The sequence below is a fragment of the Triticum dicoccoides genome, chromosome 1A, assembly GCF_002162155.2.
Source record: "Triticum dicoccoides isolate Atlit2015 ecotype Zavitan chromosome 1A, WEW_v2.0, whole genome shotgun sequence".
Classification (NCBI taxonomy): domain Eukaryota; kingdom Viridiplantae; phylum Streptophyta; class Magnoliopsida; order Poales; family Poaceae; genus Triticum; species Triticum dicoccoides.
In genome coordinates this window covers 262,167,863-262,182,490 of record NC_041380.1, presented here as the reverse complement: position 1 = coordinate 262,182,490, position 14,628 = coordinate 262,167,863, and the positions used below count along the sequence as shown (strand labels likewise).

At 44.2% G+C, this 14,628-nt stretch overlaps 1 protein-coding gene across 1 annotated transcript; it reads right to left on the bottom strand.

The window, feature by feature from the left end:
• Positions 1–75: 75 nt before the first annotated feature.
• LOC119268050 (splicing factor 3B subunit 4-like) lies at positions 76–5,400 on the bottom strand. The gene is made up of 9 exons (XM_037549548.1): positions 4,924–5,400; positions 4,292–4,340; positions 3,958–4,046; positions 3,799–3,855; positions 2,666–2,728; positions 2,513–2,578; positions 2,050–2,136; positions 1,866–1,959; positions 76–887 (listed from the first exon to the last, which is right to left on the bottom strand). Exons 1-9 carry the CDS (start codon positions 5,026–5,028, stop codon positions 391–393), a joined length of 1,107 nt encoding a protein of 368 aa, XP_037405445.1. The 5' UTR covers positions 5,029–5,400; the 3' UTR covers positions 76–390.
• Positions 5,401–14,628: the final 9,228 nt, after the last annotated feature.

Sequence of the window (14,628 nt, the reverse complement as noted above, 5' to 3'; positions counted from 1 at the left end):
CAACCGAACTTGCAATGACTTGATAGAAAAATTAGAACAGCATGGTGCATCTTGTTTCATGAAAACAGCTGAAAGTTGCGCAACAACTGTCAATCACCAGAGGCCTGTTTAAAACACGATTCTGCCAGTAATAACAATGTAAGAGATAACACAGATCACGGTCCATAATTGTCCTAAGCAGAGCACACAGCAGCAGCACCCACACAAGGCAGGTACCGCACATGCAATCACAAAAGTCACGCATTTTGTATCACCGTCCGCTAATTCTCTCAATTCTGATATTCTCCTAGTGCTGCAAGTTACATGACAATATATGAAAGACTTTTAACACCCTTGGTCTACAACTGCTGCGCGCCAAATTAACCCAATGGAAGACACCCATTTATATTTTTAACCAGAAGGTGGCGGTGGAGGAGGTGGCATGGACATTGGAGGTGGCGGCATTCCACCACCTTGTTGTGGGGATGGGGGTGGCCTCCACATAGGTGGAGCTTGCATATTGGGAGGTGGCGGCGGCAGCCTGGCCATGTGATGAGGTGGCGGCATCATGTTTTGCGGTGGGGGCATCATGTTTTGCGGCGGCGGGGGCATCCCTGGAAGCCTGTATTGAAGCTGCTGTTGCATCGGAGGTGGTACTTGTTGCATATTCTGTGGAGGACCAGGCCAGGCAGGCTGTCCATGCATCTGCATGGGAGGGTATTGACCAACAGGTGGCGGCGGCGGTCTGACATGTTGCATCTGTCCTGGGACATTCCCATTGGCAAAAGGCCGTGGCACAGGTGCACCAACACCACCGTTTTGAAGCCCTTGGGTTGGCGGAGCAGTTGCAAACATTGTGTGTGGCCTATGCTTCTGAGATCCTGGGTTGTTCGCTGCAAGCAACCTCTCTGCCACAACATATAACAACAGAGTTAATAAACTATGATTGAAGAAAGAAAGTCATCACAAGTTAAGAAAAAGTAGTAATAATAAGATCTTCAGATCAAGACAGCCGTCTACAGCATATATAGGCAGCAATGGTGGCAAGAGCAGTGACAACATGTGATATGGTAGTAAAAATGCCTCCAGGAAAATTTCAACAAATCAGATCAAGACCCATCATGTTTACTAAATGATGAAATACTTGAAAGGAAATCACTTTGAATAAAGTTGAAACCCTAAGGCCCGTTCGGTACATGGGAGCGCAAAACAAAGGAACAGAAAAAGGCATAGGAATTAGGTGGAGCGCAACCTTAAAACCTACAGGCTTCCAAAACATAGGAACGGGCTTTTCCTTTGGTCTTGGTGGATGTTGTGTTTACCCTATTAAACATAAGAAACCTTCCCTTCCCTAAGGAAACCGTACAGACATCACAGGAAAAATTTCCATAGGAAACCTGTATGATTCCTGTGGAAAACCTGTGCACTAAAAAGAACCGAAAATGTCAAAGCAAAAATGTTGGGATGTAGGGAACTGGGCGTCAACCAGTTAGCCAGTGGCACACAGCAGCATGCTCAGCCTGCCACCCACGTTCGAGCCTTGAGCTCCGGAGGGTGTGTATCTGGGTTGTTTCTCTTAATAAAGACGCCACATATGTTAAGTCCCTGTTGGTCCAGTTTTTTTTTAATGCGGGGATTTGGAGAAGTATAGCAATCGAAGTCCATGTCCAGAATGGAACAACCTAATCAAGATTAGACAACAGGTTTTTTTTAATGCGGGGATTTGGAGAAGTATAGCAATCTATAGAGTCGATGTCCAGAATGTTACAACCTAATAAAGATTAGACAACCAACTTCAATATTCTTTCAACATAAGCAATAGCTGATCCATGTTATTGTACAAGAAACCAAACAACTAGCTCAACCGATATTTCGAAATACAATACCTGCTGGTGTGCCATGGCGCTCTCCTTTCGTGTCTTTCTTGTAAGCATATGAGACAGTGATTGGCCGATTACATAAATGCTGGTTGTTCATGGCCTGGGAAATTACAGCAAAGGTAACAGTTGAAACATATGGCAGAATCACAATAAGCCAAAATATAGAGCAGTATTGCGTGAATGACATTACCTCTATAGCTTGATCAGATGATTCAAAGGAATCATAGCTCACAAAGCCAAAACCTCGAGAATTTCCAGTTTCAGGGTCCCGCATTATCTTGAAAAAGGAAGTTCAAAATATGACAGTCATGACACCAACATGCATTTGCGTCAAATATGCAAAGGGTAAAGGGAATAGAATATTTAACTCATTCAATCTCTATCATGGCATAATTAAAGGAACAGTGCGGGGAGCATGTAGGGTAATTTTAAATCAAGAAGATGCTACCAGATAAGTGTTACACTGAAGCAAGGAAGACTACCAAACAAGCAAATGCAATAATATTAGGTTAATTTAAGCATAACGATTGCTCTTCTTTGATTCTGGAGATTGTAATAAGAGGCTAATGCTGATGAAATCAGTTCCCATTGTGACGTGAGATAATTAGCTAGCAAGTACATAGCCAAATGCAGAAAGTTTATATAATTGTCACCTTAGGGTTGGTCACAATCACACCAAATGCACTGAAGGTATCATAGAGAAGCTTCTCATCGACTTCCTGTTGACAAAGCAAACACAAAACTATTAGCTACATATATTAATATGAATATAAAGTAATAAGAGAAAATGGGCTTTAGGTTTCTACCGGATCAAGATTGCCAATAAAAAGATTCGCACCCACATCCAAGCTCTTCTTGTCTTGGGAAGCCTGGAAAAAGATGGCATAGTCATGTTAGGTCATCGTGATTAAAATCCTAACTGTATGGTGTATCATTAAACAAATTCATGTGGACTACATACAATAAAGAAATTTCAAGTTACCAGGAAGCAATAGGTTTGTAAAAATAGAAAATGAGAATTCAAAGTACTGAACTCTGTCGATCAGACGGTTTACCACATGATGATCATCCACGTTAATTAAGTTGTTCAAACAGTAACAGTAACATCAGAGGGAAGAGTAATATCAACATTTGAAGACATTTATTTTACTCAACGGATCCAATCCCCCAATCAGGAATTTGGTATCAGTTTGTCGATGTTTTGAAGTAGGGTTTTTATCATTTATGCCACTAGTTGTGTCCCACTACTCAGTTTTTCCATTAGAAGTTACAACTACTGAAAAATGCCATCGTTCCGTGAGATGCTTGCTCAAAAATGCCATTAGACACCTAAAAAATGCCATCGCCCCGCTAGATGTTTGCTCAAAAATGCCATTAGATACCATTACTGTCAGGTCAAACCCGTTGACCATGTTATATGACCAAAATAACCCTAGACACACATGTCAGCTCTCTCTATCTCACTATCTCACAATGATAAATGTGGACCCCACTTGTCAAGAGTAAGTCAGCGAATAATTTTTAGAGGAAAATAAGAACGTCGTTGGGGATCGAGTGGGACCCACACTTTATCGCATTGAGATAGAAGGAGAGCTGACATGTTGGTCCATGGGTATTTTGGTCATATAACATGGTAAACGGGCTTTTAGCTGACAGTAATGGTGTCTAGTGGTATTTTTTAGCATGTGCCTAATGGTGCGATTGCCTTTTTGACCAGTTGAAACTCCTAGTGGCAAAACTGAATAGTTGGATACAACTAGTAGCATAAATGATAAAAACCCTTTGAAGTATCATCTAAATTTCTAAGCACGCGAGATTAAACTACCAACTATCATAAAGTTCAAAAGTAAGGGATCTCAGTGTTCGTCCAGTTACTATATATTACATAACTGCTGCAGAAGTACTGAGGAAGGCTGGGAGGGTCAAGAGAAGTGATTACCTTGTTTACTCTTATTGGCTTTCCGTACAATTTGAGCATGTTCAAAATCTTAATAGCCTGCAAAAAGCAAAGCAAAAATTCAAAAAAAAAACAGTTTACATCTAGATGAGATAAATGAAGGTAAATAAATTGCTATCACGCCAGTACAAATAGACTTACATAATCTGCATCTTCCTCACTCCTAAATTCTACAAACCCATAGCCCTGGTGTAGATTTGTAACTCTGTCTTTTGGGACATAGACATTAACTACAAACAAAAGAAGGGAACATTATTTATTAACCATCAAACTCATTAATTTATTCACATGGTATTTGAGATGAAATTTCTATTTCACGATATAAGTGAAAATGGACTGCCAGGACAGACCATCCGCAGTTCAGCACCAAACATATAAATCGATTAGAGCAAGATGCTGGAAGATAGTTCACAATAAGAATCAACCTGTACATTATAGGGCAGGAAAAGTGTCCCATTGTGGACATGCTACTTACCAACAGGGCCTGCTTGGACAAACAACTCCCACAGTAATTCCTCAGAAACCTGTAAAATGATACAGGGAGGGCTATCAGCATGGATGTCTGGAAATAATGATATCAACGGGAGAACTATGCGGTTCTGCAATATACAAGAAGGCATAGGTTCCTTAAGTGGATTTATAATTTCTCAATGGAAGCGACAGGATTGAGTTGTTGCAACTTACAATCATCCATAAGCACATACTCCCTCAAAAAAAGAAAGCACATACAGAACTCCATGGTTATTATTTCCTAATGAAGAAAGGAAAAATAATCCCAGTTACAAACTATCAAATAGCAATGTGATTGATGCACATCTAAACAGTCGACTCCTGTCCATCTAAACATTACACCAACGACACTTCTATCACGAATGATTAGCGACCAATGCACGCGACAGCGTTGCTGCACTTGAAACAGTGGTAGGCCATGTATTTAGCAGCAGGGACTAGCCAATTTGACCGCGCAAGACAAATCCATATTCGTCAAGCAAAAATTGGACGGCGTCGCCGACAGGATACACGGATCCCGCTGTCAGAGCAAGGTGGGGATCTACACTTCTACAGGGATGGGTAGGAAGGGGGGAGTAGGGGCGGGGGAACACCAACCTGCGGGTCGAGGTTGCCGACGTAGGTGGTGGCGTCCTGGTTGCGCTCCGCCGAGTGCTGCCCGAGGAGGTTCGCGCCCACGCCGGGCGCGATACGCGTCGTCATGCCTGGCTCCCGGCGGCGCGACGGGCTGCGACGGCGAGAGTGCTAAGAAAGCGGAGCCGCGGGGGTGGAGTCTCCACTAGGACGAGGACGAGCTGGGGAGTTGGTGCAGTATCTTGAACGGGGCGGCGGCGTTCGTGCCGTCCGTGCAGGGACCAGCGCTGGCGAGGGTGGCGGGGTCGCGACCAACGCGGCGGTGAAGAAACGGGCGGAGGGAAGCCCTAGGAAGCCGGTCAGTGGGGCGGGGGAGGCGCCGGTGCAGTGGCGGCGGCTAGGGTTAGCTGTTCGCCATGTGCGGCGAGAGATAGAGGGGTTCTTTTCTTTTCTTTTCTTTTTTGAATTGGCGAGAGATAGAGCTGCGTACTGGCGAATTGGGTCGGCGAATTGCTGCTCGATAGAATTGGCTTTTGTCGTGGCTATATCTATCTACTACCCCTATAATCGGATCGCACATATGAACACACGCGCACATATTTTTTTAGGTAAAAACCCCCATATATTATCTCATGATGTTTATGGAATAATTACAGAATCATGCGGGATGACAAACCACACATGGCGACCAAAATCCAAAAAAATAGAAAACCTGGCTAAAGCATGTGCCTCAAAATTACTCCTCCTACTTTTAAAACGGAACGAGCATGTCCCAAAATCACCCTTTCGGGCTATGATCTCCTTCACTGTAGCTTCATTTTTTCCTCGCGTACCATCAAAAATGTCCTTGATAACCGTCTGACAGTCAGAAACAATCATTATGTGTCGCTCATTTAGGTCTAGTGCCAAGGCCATAACCTCTCGGCAAGCCAAAATTTCAAGTGTTGGTGGGTCAGTGATCGCAAAGACCAAAGCCGGCGCGCCCAAGTAGACGCCCCTCTCATCCCTACAAACAACAACAACTGAACCCTTGCCATTATGTGAAGATACAGCAGCATATGTATTGAACTTTGAAAGACCCACAGGTGAAGCATCCCATGGTTGACGAGCATTGCGAGTAGATGTCTGATTTGCTTGAATGTGTCGGTCGGGCTTCGCCATCAAGTTCAGATCCTCGATGAATTTTTTAACAAACATGTGAGTTGTCACTGGAAATTGAAATTCCGCCTCGTGGATCGCCTTGCGGCGTGCAAACCAGATAGCCCATAGAGTTACTATCAGCTGAACAAATTCCTCGTGAGATAGCGACGCCTTCAGTGAGAAAAGCCAATTTCGGGCATGATTCTCGTTTGTATGCATCATATTCTCGACCATCTCTGGATCAGCCAGAGCCCCCACACACCGCGACGCTGAGCATTCTAAAATGGCATACTTCCAAGAGTCTTCCATGCCACACAAGCTACATCTCTGATCATCAGCCATATTACGTCGGGCCCTGACATCATTTGTTGGCAGCGAATGAAGGGCTAGCCTCCATAGGAATAGTTTGAGTTTGGCCGGGACTTGAGTTCCCCAGAGATTTGTCCAATCCTTTGCCGTACGTTCGGTCGTTGAGGAACCTGCTGCTTCCTCCAACCAATAGTCCCTCGTAAATTTTGTGTGGACCAACATTCTGTACACAGAGCGGACCGTGAATATTCCTGTCTTCTCCTTGCTCCATGACCAAAAATCCGGGACCTGGCGCATGCACAAAAGTATTCCGAGGATGGTCACAACATCCATTGGAAGAAATGTATTTCGGACTAGCTCCTCCCTCCATCGTGTTGATGTCTCATCAATGAGCTCGATGACCAAAATAGGCCCGGAGGTCGGTGGTGAGGTGATGGGCCTCATAGTCGTCTCTTGTGGTAACCAATTGTGACGTCAGATCTCCGTGGTAGCTTCATTGCCAATCCTTCGCATAAGTCCTTGGGCCAGCACATCTCTCCCTTCGAGTAAAGACCGCCATATTTGTGATGGATGATTGCCCAAAGAGGCCTCCAGAATATTTGTTTGAGGGAAATAAACACTCTTCAGAATTCTGGCGCTCAACGAGAGTGGTTCCTGCAGCACCCGCCAGGTTTGTCTCGCCAAAAGTGCTAAATTAAATAGTTCCATATCACGGAAACCAAGTCCCCCCATGTGCTTTGGCTGAGACATAACGTCCCAAGATACCCAAGCGACCTTGCGACTTCCATCCTTACTCTCCCACCAGAACTTACGGATGATGGAGGTAATATGTTCACACAAGCCTCTAGGGATTTTAAAACATGCCATTGAGTACACTGGAATAGCTTGAACAACTGATTTAATCAACACTTCCTTGCCTCCTACTGACAGCATTTTTTCAAGCCACCCTTGAACCTTTTTCCAAACTCTATCTTTCAAATACTTAAAAGTTCCATTTTTGACTTACCCACATCAGACAGCATACCAAGATATCTATCATTAAGTGCCTCGCTTGTGACCCCCAGGGAAATCTTTACCTCCTCTCTTAGAGCTTCTAGGCATCCCTTGCTAAAGAAGACCGAGGACTTGTCACGAATAATTCTCTGGCCTGAAGCATTACAATAAATATTCAATAGGTTTGACAGTTCTTTCGCCCCCTCGTGACTTGCTTTAAAAACAACAGGTTGTCATCCGCAAAAAGAAGGTGACTCATTGCCGGAGCAGTATCTGCCACTCTTAGTCCATAGAAATTAGATGACTGAGCGTTAGCTTTTAAGAGGCACGAATGGCCCTCCGCTGCAAGCAAGAATAGATAGGGTGAAAGAGGATCTCCCTGTCGGATACCTCTTGAAGGTTGAAACCTCTCTAACTTTTTTCCATTGAACAATACTGAGAAAGTTACAGTACTCACCATATTCATGACTACAGAAATCCAGTGTGGATTAAAACCCATCTTTGTCATAATTGCTTCCAGATAAGTCCACTCAACACGGTCATAAGCCTTCATCATGTCCAGTTTCAGAGCACAAAACCTATGTTTTTTGGCCTTATTACTTTTCATGAAGTGCAAACATTCGTAGGCAGATATGATATTATCAGTGATTAAACGCCCCGGAACAAAAGCTGATTGCTCTTCTAAAATTATCTCCGGCAAAATCTGCTTGAGACGGTTTACCACGATCTTGGATGCAATCTTATGTAGCATGTTACATAGGCTTATTGGAAGAGATTGTGAAAGGGATGAGGGGTTGGATACCTTTGGAATCAAGACCAAAACGGTGTCATTTATGGAGGCAGGGCTCTCCACTCCCTCAATAATTCATAGGACTGCATCTGTCACATCATCACCACAAACATCCCAATTATGCTGGAAAAATTGGGCTGGAAATCCGTCGGGCCCCGGTGCTTTCTGGGGAAACATCTGAAAGAGAGCATTTTTTATTTCATCTCTCTTATATTCGGCTGTAAGCATTGCATTCATAGCATCATTAACCTTCACTGGTACTGTATTGATAACTCGATGCATATCTGTCACCCCTTCTGACTGAAAGAGCGATGCATAGAAGTCTGTCACCATGGCCTCCATTAGTGTGGGATCGTCTATGGTAAGGCCATTGGCCGCGGCAAGACTCTTGATCAAGTTTCTTCTCCTCCACTTGTTCGCTCTCTGGTGAAAAAAGAATGTGTTTTTATCACCCATAGAAAGTCACTCAATTCATGCTCTCTGTCTCCACATGATCTCCTCATGGTGGTACAGTTCCACCAGGTTCTCATTAATCTTGAGTTCTAGATGGTCAGGCCCCATCCTATTATTCCTGTTGCGAAGCCGATCCAGCTTAGATTTTAGTTCTTTAATTTTCTTTCTCCCCGAGTCGAATGTATCCGCCTCCCAACGCCTTAAATCATCAGACATGGTCTGTAGCTTTTCTCGCACCAGCTCCAGTTAGTTCCCTTGAGCTGGTCTTGCCCATGAACATGTGACAACATCCGGTAAATCTGGATGCGTCTCCCACATTGCCTCGTAACGGAACACTCGAGGTGCTTTGGGCCGTGCAGCAAGAGCATCATCATTTAAGGATAATCTGATGGCCGAGTGATCTGAGTATGCCGCGACCTCATGTGAAACAATCTCATCTGGGAAGATTGCTGACCAGGTAGGAGTTGCTAGGGCTTGGTCCATGATCGTTCCATCTAGCAAACTCGCATTGGCCTCGTACCTTGCGTCAACTCGTGAGAAACGCCCGACTAAACATATCTCGACTGCTTCTATGTGGGTCAACCTGGCAGCCCGCAGCCCGCACGTTAAGGGCTTCTTTGATTCAAAGGAATTTTATAGGATTTCTGAAGGATTGAATCCTTAGGATTTTTCCTATGTTGGTTCTTTGATTCATAGGATTGGATCCCATAGGAATTTTTCCTGTGGAATCTTTTGTACTATATTTCATAGGAAATTTAACATCCACTCCAACCTCCGCCTACAATTCCTTTGTTTTTCCCGTGACATCAAACAATCACTGCTAATTCTATAGGATTCAAATGGGCATGCCACTCCAACCCTACACTTTTCCTATTCCTACGTTTTCAAAATCCTACAAATCAAAGAGGCCCTAATTGAGCTAATTACTAAAAAACAGTAAAACATAGCTAGTTACGGTTGCTCACAGCGATTTGACGTCGCCAACCGTCGGATAGCATTTTTTTAAGGAAAACATAGCTTTATTGCTTACGTGTGCTTGGGTAAGTCACCCATAACACTATTCGCAAAAAAAGTCACCCATAACACAACCGGCCACAGTGGACGGTACATCAGACTCCCAGTACATACTCTCATAATTTAAACAACATACCCAATCTTAGCTAGTTCATGAGCTACAGAATTAGCTTCTCGGCGACACACTTTGACTTCACTCCGTGAGAACCACATCTTCATTTGAAGTTTCAGATCCTCGATGATTGGTGCATACGGCGACGAATCAGCTCGAGCAAAGTTTAGGGCCTCCGCCAGCAGTTGGGAATCTGTTTCAAACCTCACACGTAGCATACTAAGGTCAGCTGCAGTGGCGACGACATGCTCCATTGCATTTAGTTCAGCCCCAAAGGCATCAGAAATGGTGTTGTCTCGCCCAGCACCAGCATGCAGTAGGTGCCCTGGCTACTGCGAGCAGCAACGCCCCACCCTGGGTGATCTCCACCCGGTGTGTAGGCTCCATCCACATTGAACTTAATTGTATCCCCATGTGGCGCTTCCCATCGTGTATCATTCCTGACGTTCACTTCCTTTCTGAAGCTTTCAGCATATTCAAGGCTACAGCTTTTCGTTCGTCTTGCTATCTCGTCCGTTGTTACCAGAAGCTCACCTTCCCTCAGCTTGTTCCGATTATGCCACCATTGCCACCATAAAGTTAGTATCTCATTTCTCCTTTGCTCGGGTATGGTCCATATCAAATCTAACACCTCATGTATTGATTGGGCCTCCTCACAACGCACCCGGACAGCTTCCAGATCAAGCAATCTCCACACCTCCTTTACTGTTTTACATTTGACAAATAAATGAGCACCGTCCTCATCCACTCTTCCACAGAAAAGACGCTTGGTACTTTCCAGTTTGACACCTCGGTGCTCCAGATTTGTTCGTAGCGCTAGGGAGTTATGTTTCAGGCACCACACAAACATCTTGATATTTTGTGGGCAAGGCATCGACCAGATTCGCTTCCATGATTGGTCAAAGCAGTGGTTCAGGTTCTCGGCTGCCATGGTACTGCCGCCCACATTGTCGCCTCTTCGCTCTTTGTCAAGCTGCACATGAAGCTTGTATGCATTCCTAACTGAATGTTCTCCTTTCCCATCAAAGTGCCCGGCAGTAAAGTCCTCCACCGCTCCCTCAGCGGAATTTGGAGTGTGTGCCTTGCATCATCTGGCCAGAAAATGTCCCGAACCAGGGCTTCATCCCAGCTTCCTGTAACTGGGCAGTCTAGCTCACTGACCTGGGTTAGAAGGCATGCTCCTCGCGGAGTAATCACTCTCCTTGACCAAGCTCTCGGAATCCAGGGGTCCGTCCATATCTTTACTTGTGTGCCATCCCCAATGCGCCAGGTATATCCCTGCTTAATCAGATCTGCACCATGTAGCATACTCCTCCAGGTATATGAGATGCCATCTCTTGGTTCAGCCTCTAGAATGTGGCAGCTAGGAAAATACTTCGCCTTAAGAATGCGTGCACACAAGCTCTCCGGATTTTGTATGAGCCGCCAAACCTGCCTAGACAGCATGGCCACGTTGAAATTGTACATGTCTCTGAATCCCAAGCCGCCATGCCCTTTGGCTTCGTCAATTTGTCCCAGCTCAACCAATGGATGGAGCTTTGCTTGTCTTGTTGGCTCCACCAATACTTTGCGATCATGGCACTCATTTTCCCGCATAAGGCTTTTGTTAGATAAAAACACGACATGGCATACGTCGGAATCGCCTGCTCCACCACCTTGACGAGAGTTTCCTTCTTTGATTTGGCTAGTAACAGTTCTAACCACCCTTGCATTCGCTCCCAGATTTTGTCCTTCACATAAGCAAACGCTTTCTTCTTCGACCGGCCAACATACACAGGCAAGCCTAGGTATTTCTCATTCCACGATTCACTTGAGATTGATAAGGCTTCCTTTACTACCCCACGCGCTTGCTGGGGCGTACCTAGGCTGAACATGAGAGCCGACTTCTCCGCATTAATACTCTGTCCCGAGCAGTTTTCGTAAAGAGCTAGAATCCCATGCAATGCTTGGGCTTCCTCCTTTCTAGCCTTAAGTAGTAGAACTGAGTCATCAACAAATAATAGGTGTGACACAACAAGAGCTTCTGGACAAACTCTTATTCCGCTGATTCTACCATTCCTCTCGGCATCAGGCAACAGAGTAGACAGTCCCTCGACACAAATGACAAACAAGTACGGTGATAGAGGGTCACCTTGGCGCAAACCACGGGTTGGGATGAACTGGTTCATCAAGGTGCAATTTAATTTTATTTGATATCTTACAGAGGACACACACTTCATCACCAGGTCAACCCATTGCCTACTGAACCCTAGCTTGAACAACAATGCCTCGAGAAAATTCCACTCGGATAGCATATATGGACACACAGGCACACGATCTTCCATCTCGCAAACTCGCACATGCCTCATACGTTGTGTCAGCTCGCGAGAAACGCCTGACTAAATGTATCTGGGCTGCTGCTTTGTGGGTCGATCTGGCAGCCCACACGTTAATTGGGTTAACTATTCGTGAAACTTGTTAAATGGGCCTACGTTCAAACTGTGTATCTTTTTCTTCTCTCTATCGCTCTGTCCGGGAGGCGGAACAGCGGCAGGGGGAAGGCCATGAGCCGACGTCGTTTCTTCCTGCAATTAAAGACGTACATCCCCTTTCCTTTTGGCGACGGTAATGGTGTGTCTCCTCTCCCGAATCATCATATATGATGTGCCATTTACCTAACATATTAGTTTTCCTTTCTCTCCCTCTCATGTCTCCATCGAGCTCCCATTTCGTTCCCCATAGTTTTTTTCGATTGACCATAGCCTTCTTGCGTGATGGAACAAGGAAGACCATGGGGGCCGAGAGAAAGGCGTGCTAGCCATCCAGATCCGCGACCAGTCGCCCGATCCCAACCACAAGCTCTGTATCTATCATGGAAGATGTTGCCTCTGTTGCCCAGTCGCCACCGTCCAAGGAGGTGTACCTGCTGCGTCGAGATAGTGTGAGCATAGGTGGACGTACAAGGGGTTTATGTGCCCTGCTATATAGCGGACCATGTGATGCACCACGACCGACATTATATTTTCCCTCCTTCATTTTCCCTCTGTTATTTAAAGATTATTTTCTTTCCAATTTGTTTTTGCAATTAATTCCTGCCTACACATGTCAATTATCATCTTACAAAGCTTAGTACAAAGTCATGGTAAATTGAGGTAATCAGAGTGAAATTTGGTAATTAGCAACTATCTAGCGCATTTTATAAAATCATGTTCAGATATTGTATCATTGTATGTAACTTCATTTTTCCTGACTTTATATAGGTGGCCATGTTTGTCGAGCTTTTTAGTCAGATCATATAGCAACATACTTCGAGATTATTTAGTTGCCGTCGTTGGCAAAACAATGTCCGATGCCTCATGAGAGTTATCTAAGCGTATTTGTTCACAAAGCTGATGTTTACTCTGTTGCCTATGTTTCTTACAATAATCACTGCTTACTATTAGAGCATTTGACATGGTAGTTTTTTTGCTTGCTTTACCATCTCAAAAATAGGGTTATGGTGCTTATGTTGAGGAGTTAGCTATGCCCAATTGTTGTGTGCTTTCATAAAAATATTATCCATGCAGATGTGTGTGTATCCAATAGTACAAGTTTAGTGTTTCAGGATTAACATACTTTTTTATCTATGCAAATGTGGGTGTGCAGATCTTATAAGTTATACCATTCTAGCATGTTACAGTGATCTGTATAGATCTGTATAAACCCACTTCTTCACACACATGGGAATTGGGAATGTGAATGACTGGGTGATTATTTAAAAACATAAAAATAAAACAGATAACGGAATGCATTTTGTTGTCTCATGAGATTATGTATCAAACATTTTAAAAGGTGCATATCCAGTTTATAGGGTACAAGATGATGTATCCAATTTCCTACTTGTTCTTTGTTTCTGATATAGCTTACCACTCATGCCAAGTGGTAATTTCCTACTTGTTCTAATTATGCCAATGTTGTCATATCCTTATTTCTTGTAATATAATAAGGTCAATGCATTCGTGAGATTTTTTTGAGCTATCATGAATCAGATTTGAATTTATTGGTTTATATCTTGGAAATAGATAAACACAAACATGAAGTTTGCTTTTGTAAAAGAAATATGCCCCACCATCGGAATGATGCACTATAATTCAAATTATACCATGGATATCAATTACTTTGAAGTTTTACATCATTATTTTCCACATTTATTTTCAAATTTTATATCATTATTTTTGGAGATAAATGGGCGCGACAACGCGCCCTATACGGGACATGCCAGTCCATGGCACGCCTGGGTTGTGCCTGAGCTTCAAGGCGAGGCCCGCATGCCAGCGCAATACCGTCCTTTATTATTATTTTTCCCCTTAATTGTTTTCATTCATGAACAACCCAAAAGGCTGAATAGCACGTAGGCTGGCCAACACGTTTAGCTAATGTGCTGTATTTGGACCTCGAGGCGAGGCACCCATGTCGGCACATCATGGCCCTTCTAAAAATGGGTCGGGTTGTCCCAGATGGCCACGTCTAGTCCCTTGAACCGATAAGTTGTGGCAAAGGTGGGTAAATACAACTGAACTCTAGGGGGATTCACGTATGGGGAGTGAAGACCATTGCCAACTCCGCGGAAAAAACCCTAGGGTCCCTCCTATCTGAGCTCGGAAAACAATTCACACCTTCATCATTGGCAATAATGGCTCATGTGTTTTATTGGCCGCCTTGCATATGTGGCGACACGGGAGCAAACCTCTCTCCGTCCTATTCTCCTCGACATGAAGCTGACCAGACTTCAGTTGATTTTACTCATGGTGGATTCTTCTCAGCAATCTCCAAACCTTCAACAAACTTGCTTCACGAACCATGATTACTCTTCTTCGTCACTCAAGCCGACATATAACCGTCTAGAGAGTTAGCATTTTTCAAGAGTAATAGGCACAAGAACTCTCGACTTAGATCTAAG

Bases quoted from the DNA above. Each gene is read 5' to 3' on its own strand.
- LOC119268050 (XM_037549548.1), bottom strand. From the start codon at position 5,028: ATGACGACGCGTATCGCGCCCGGCGTGGGCGCGAACCTCCTCGGGCAG. The intron at 4,047-4,291 runs GTAAGTAGCATG...TTTTGTTTGTAG, and splicing joins TGTCCAAGCAGGCCCTGTTG to TTAATGTCTATGTCCCAAAA. The intron at 2,137-2,512 runs GTGACAATTATA...TCCTTTTTCAAG, and splicing joins TGATTGTGACCAACCCTAAG to ATAATGCGGGACCCTGAAAC.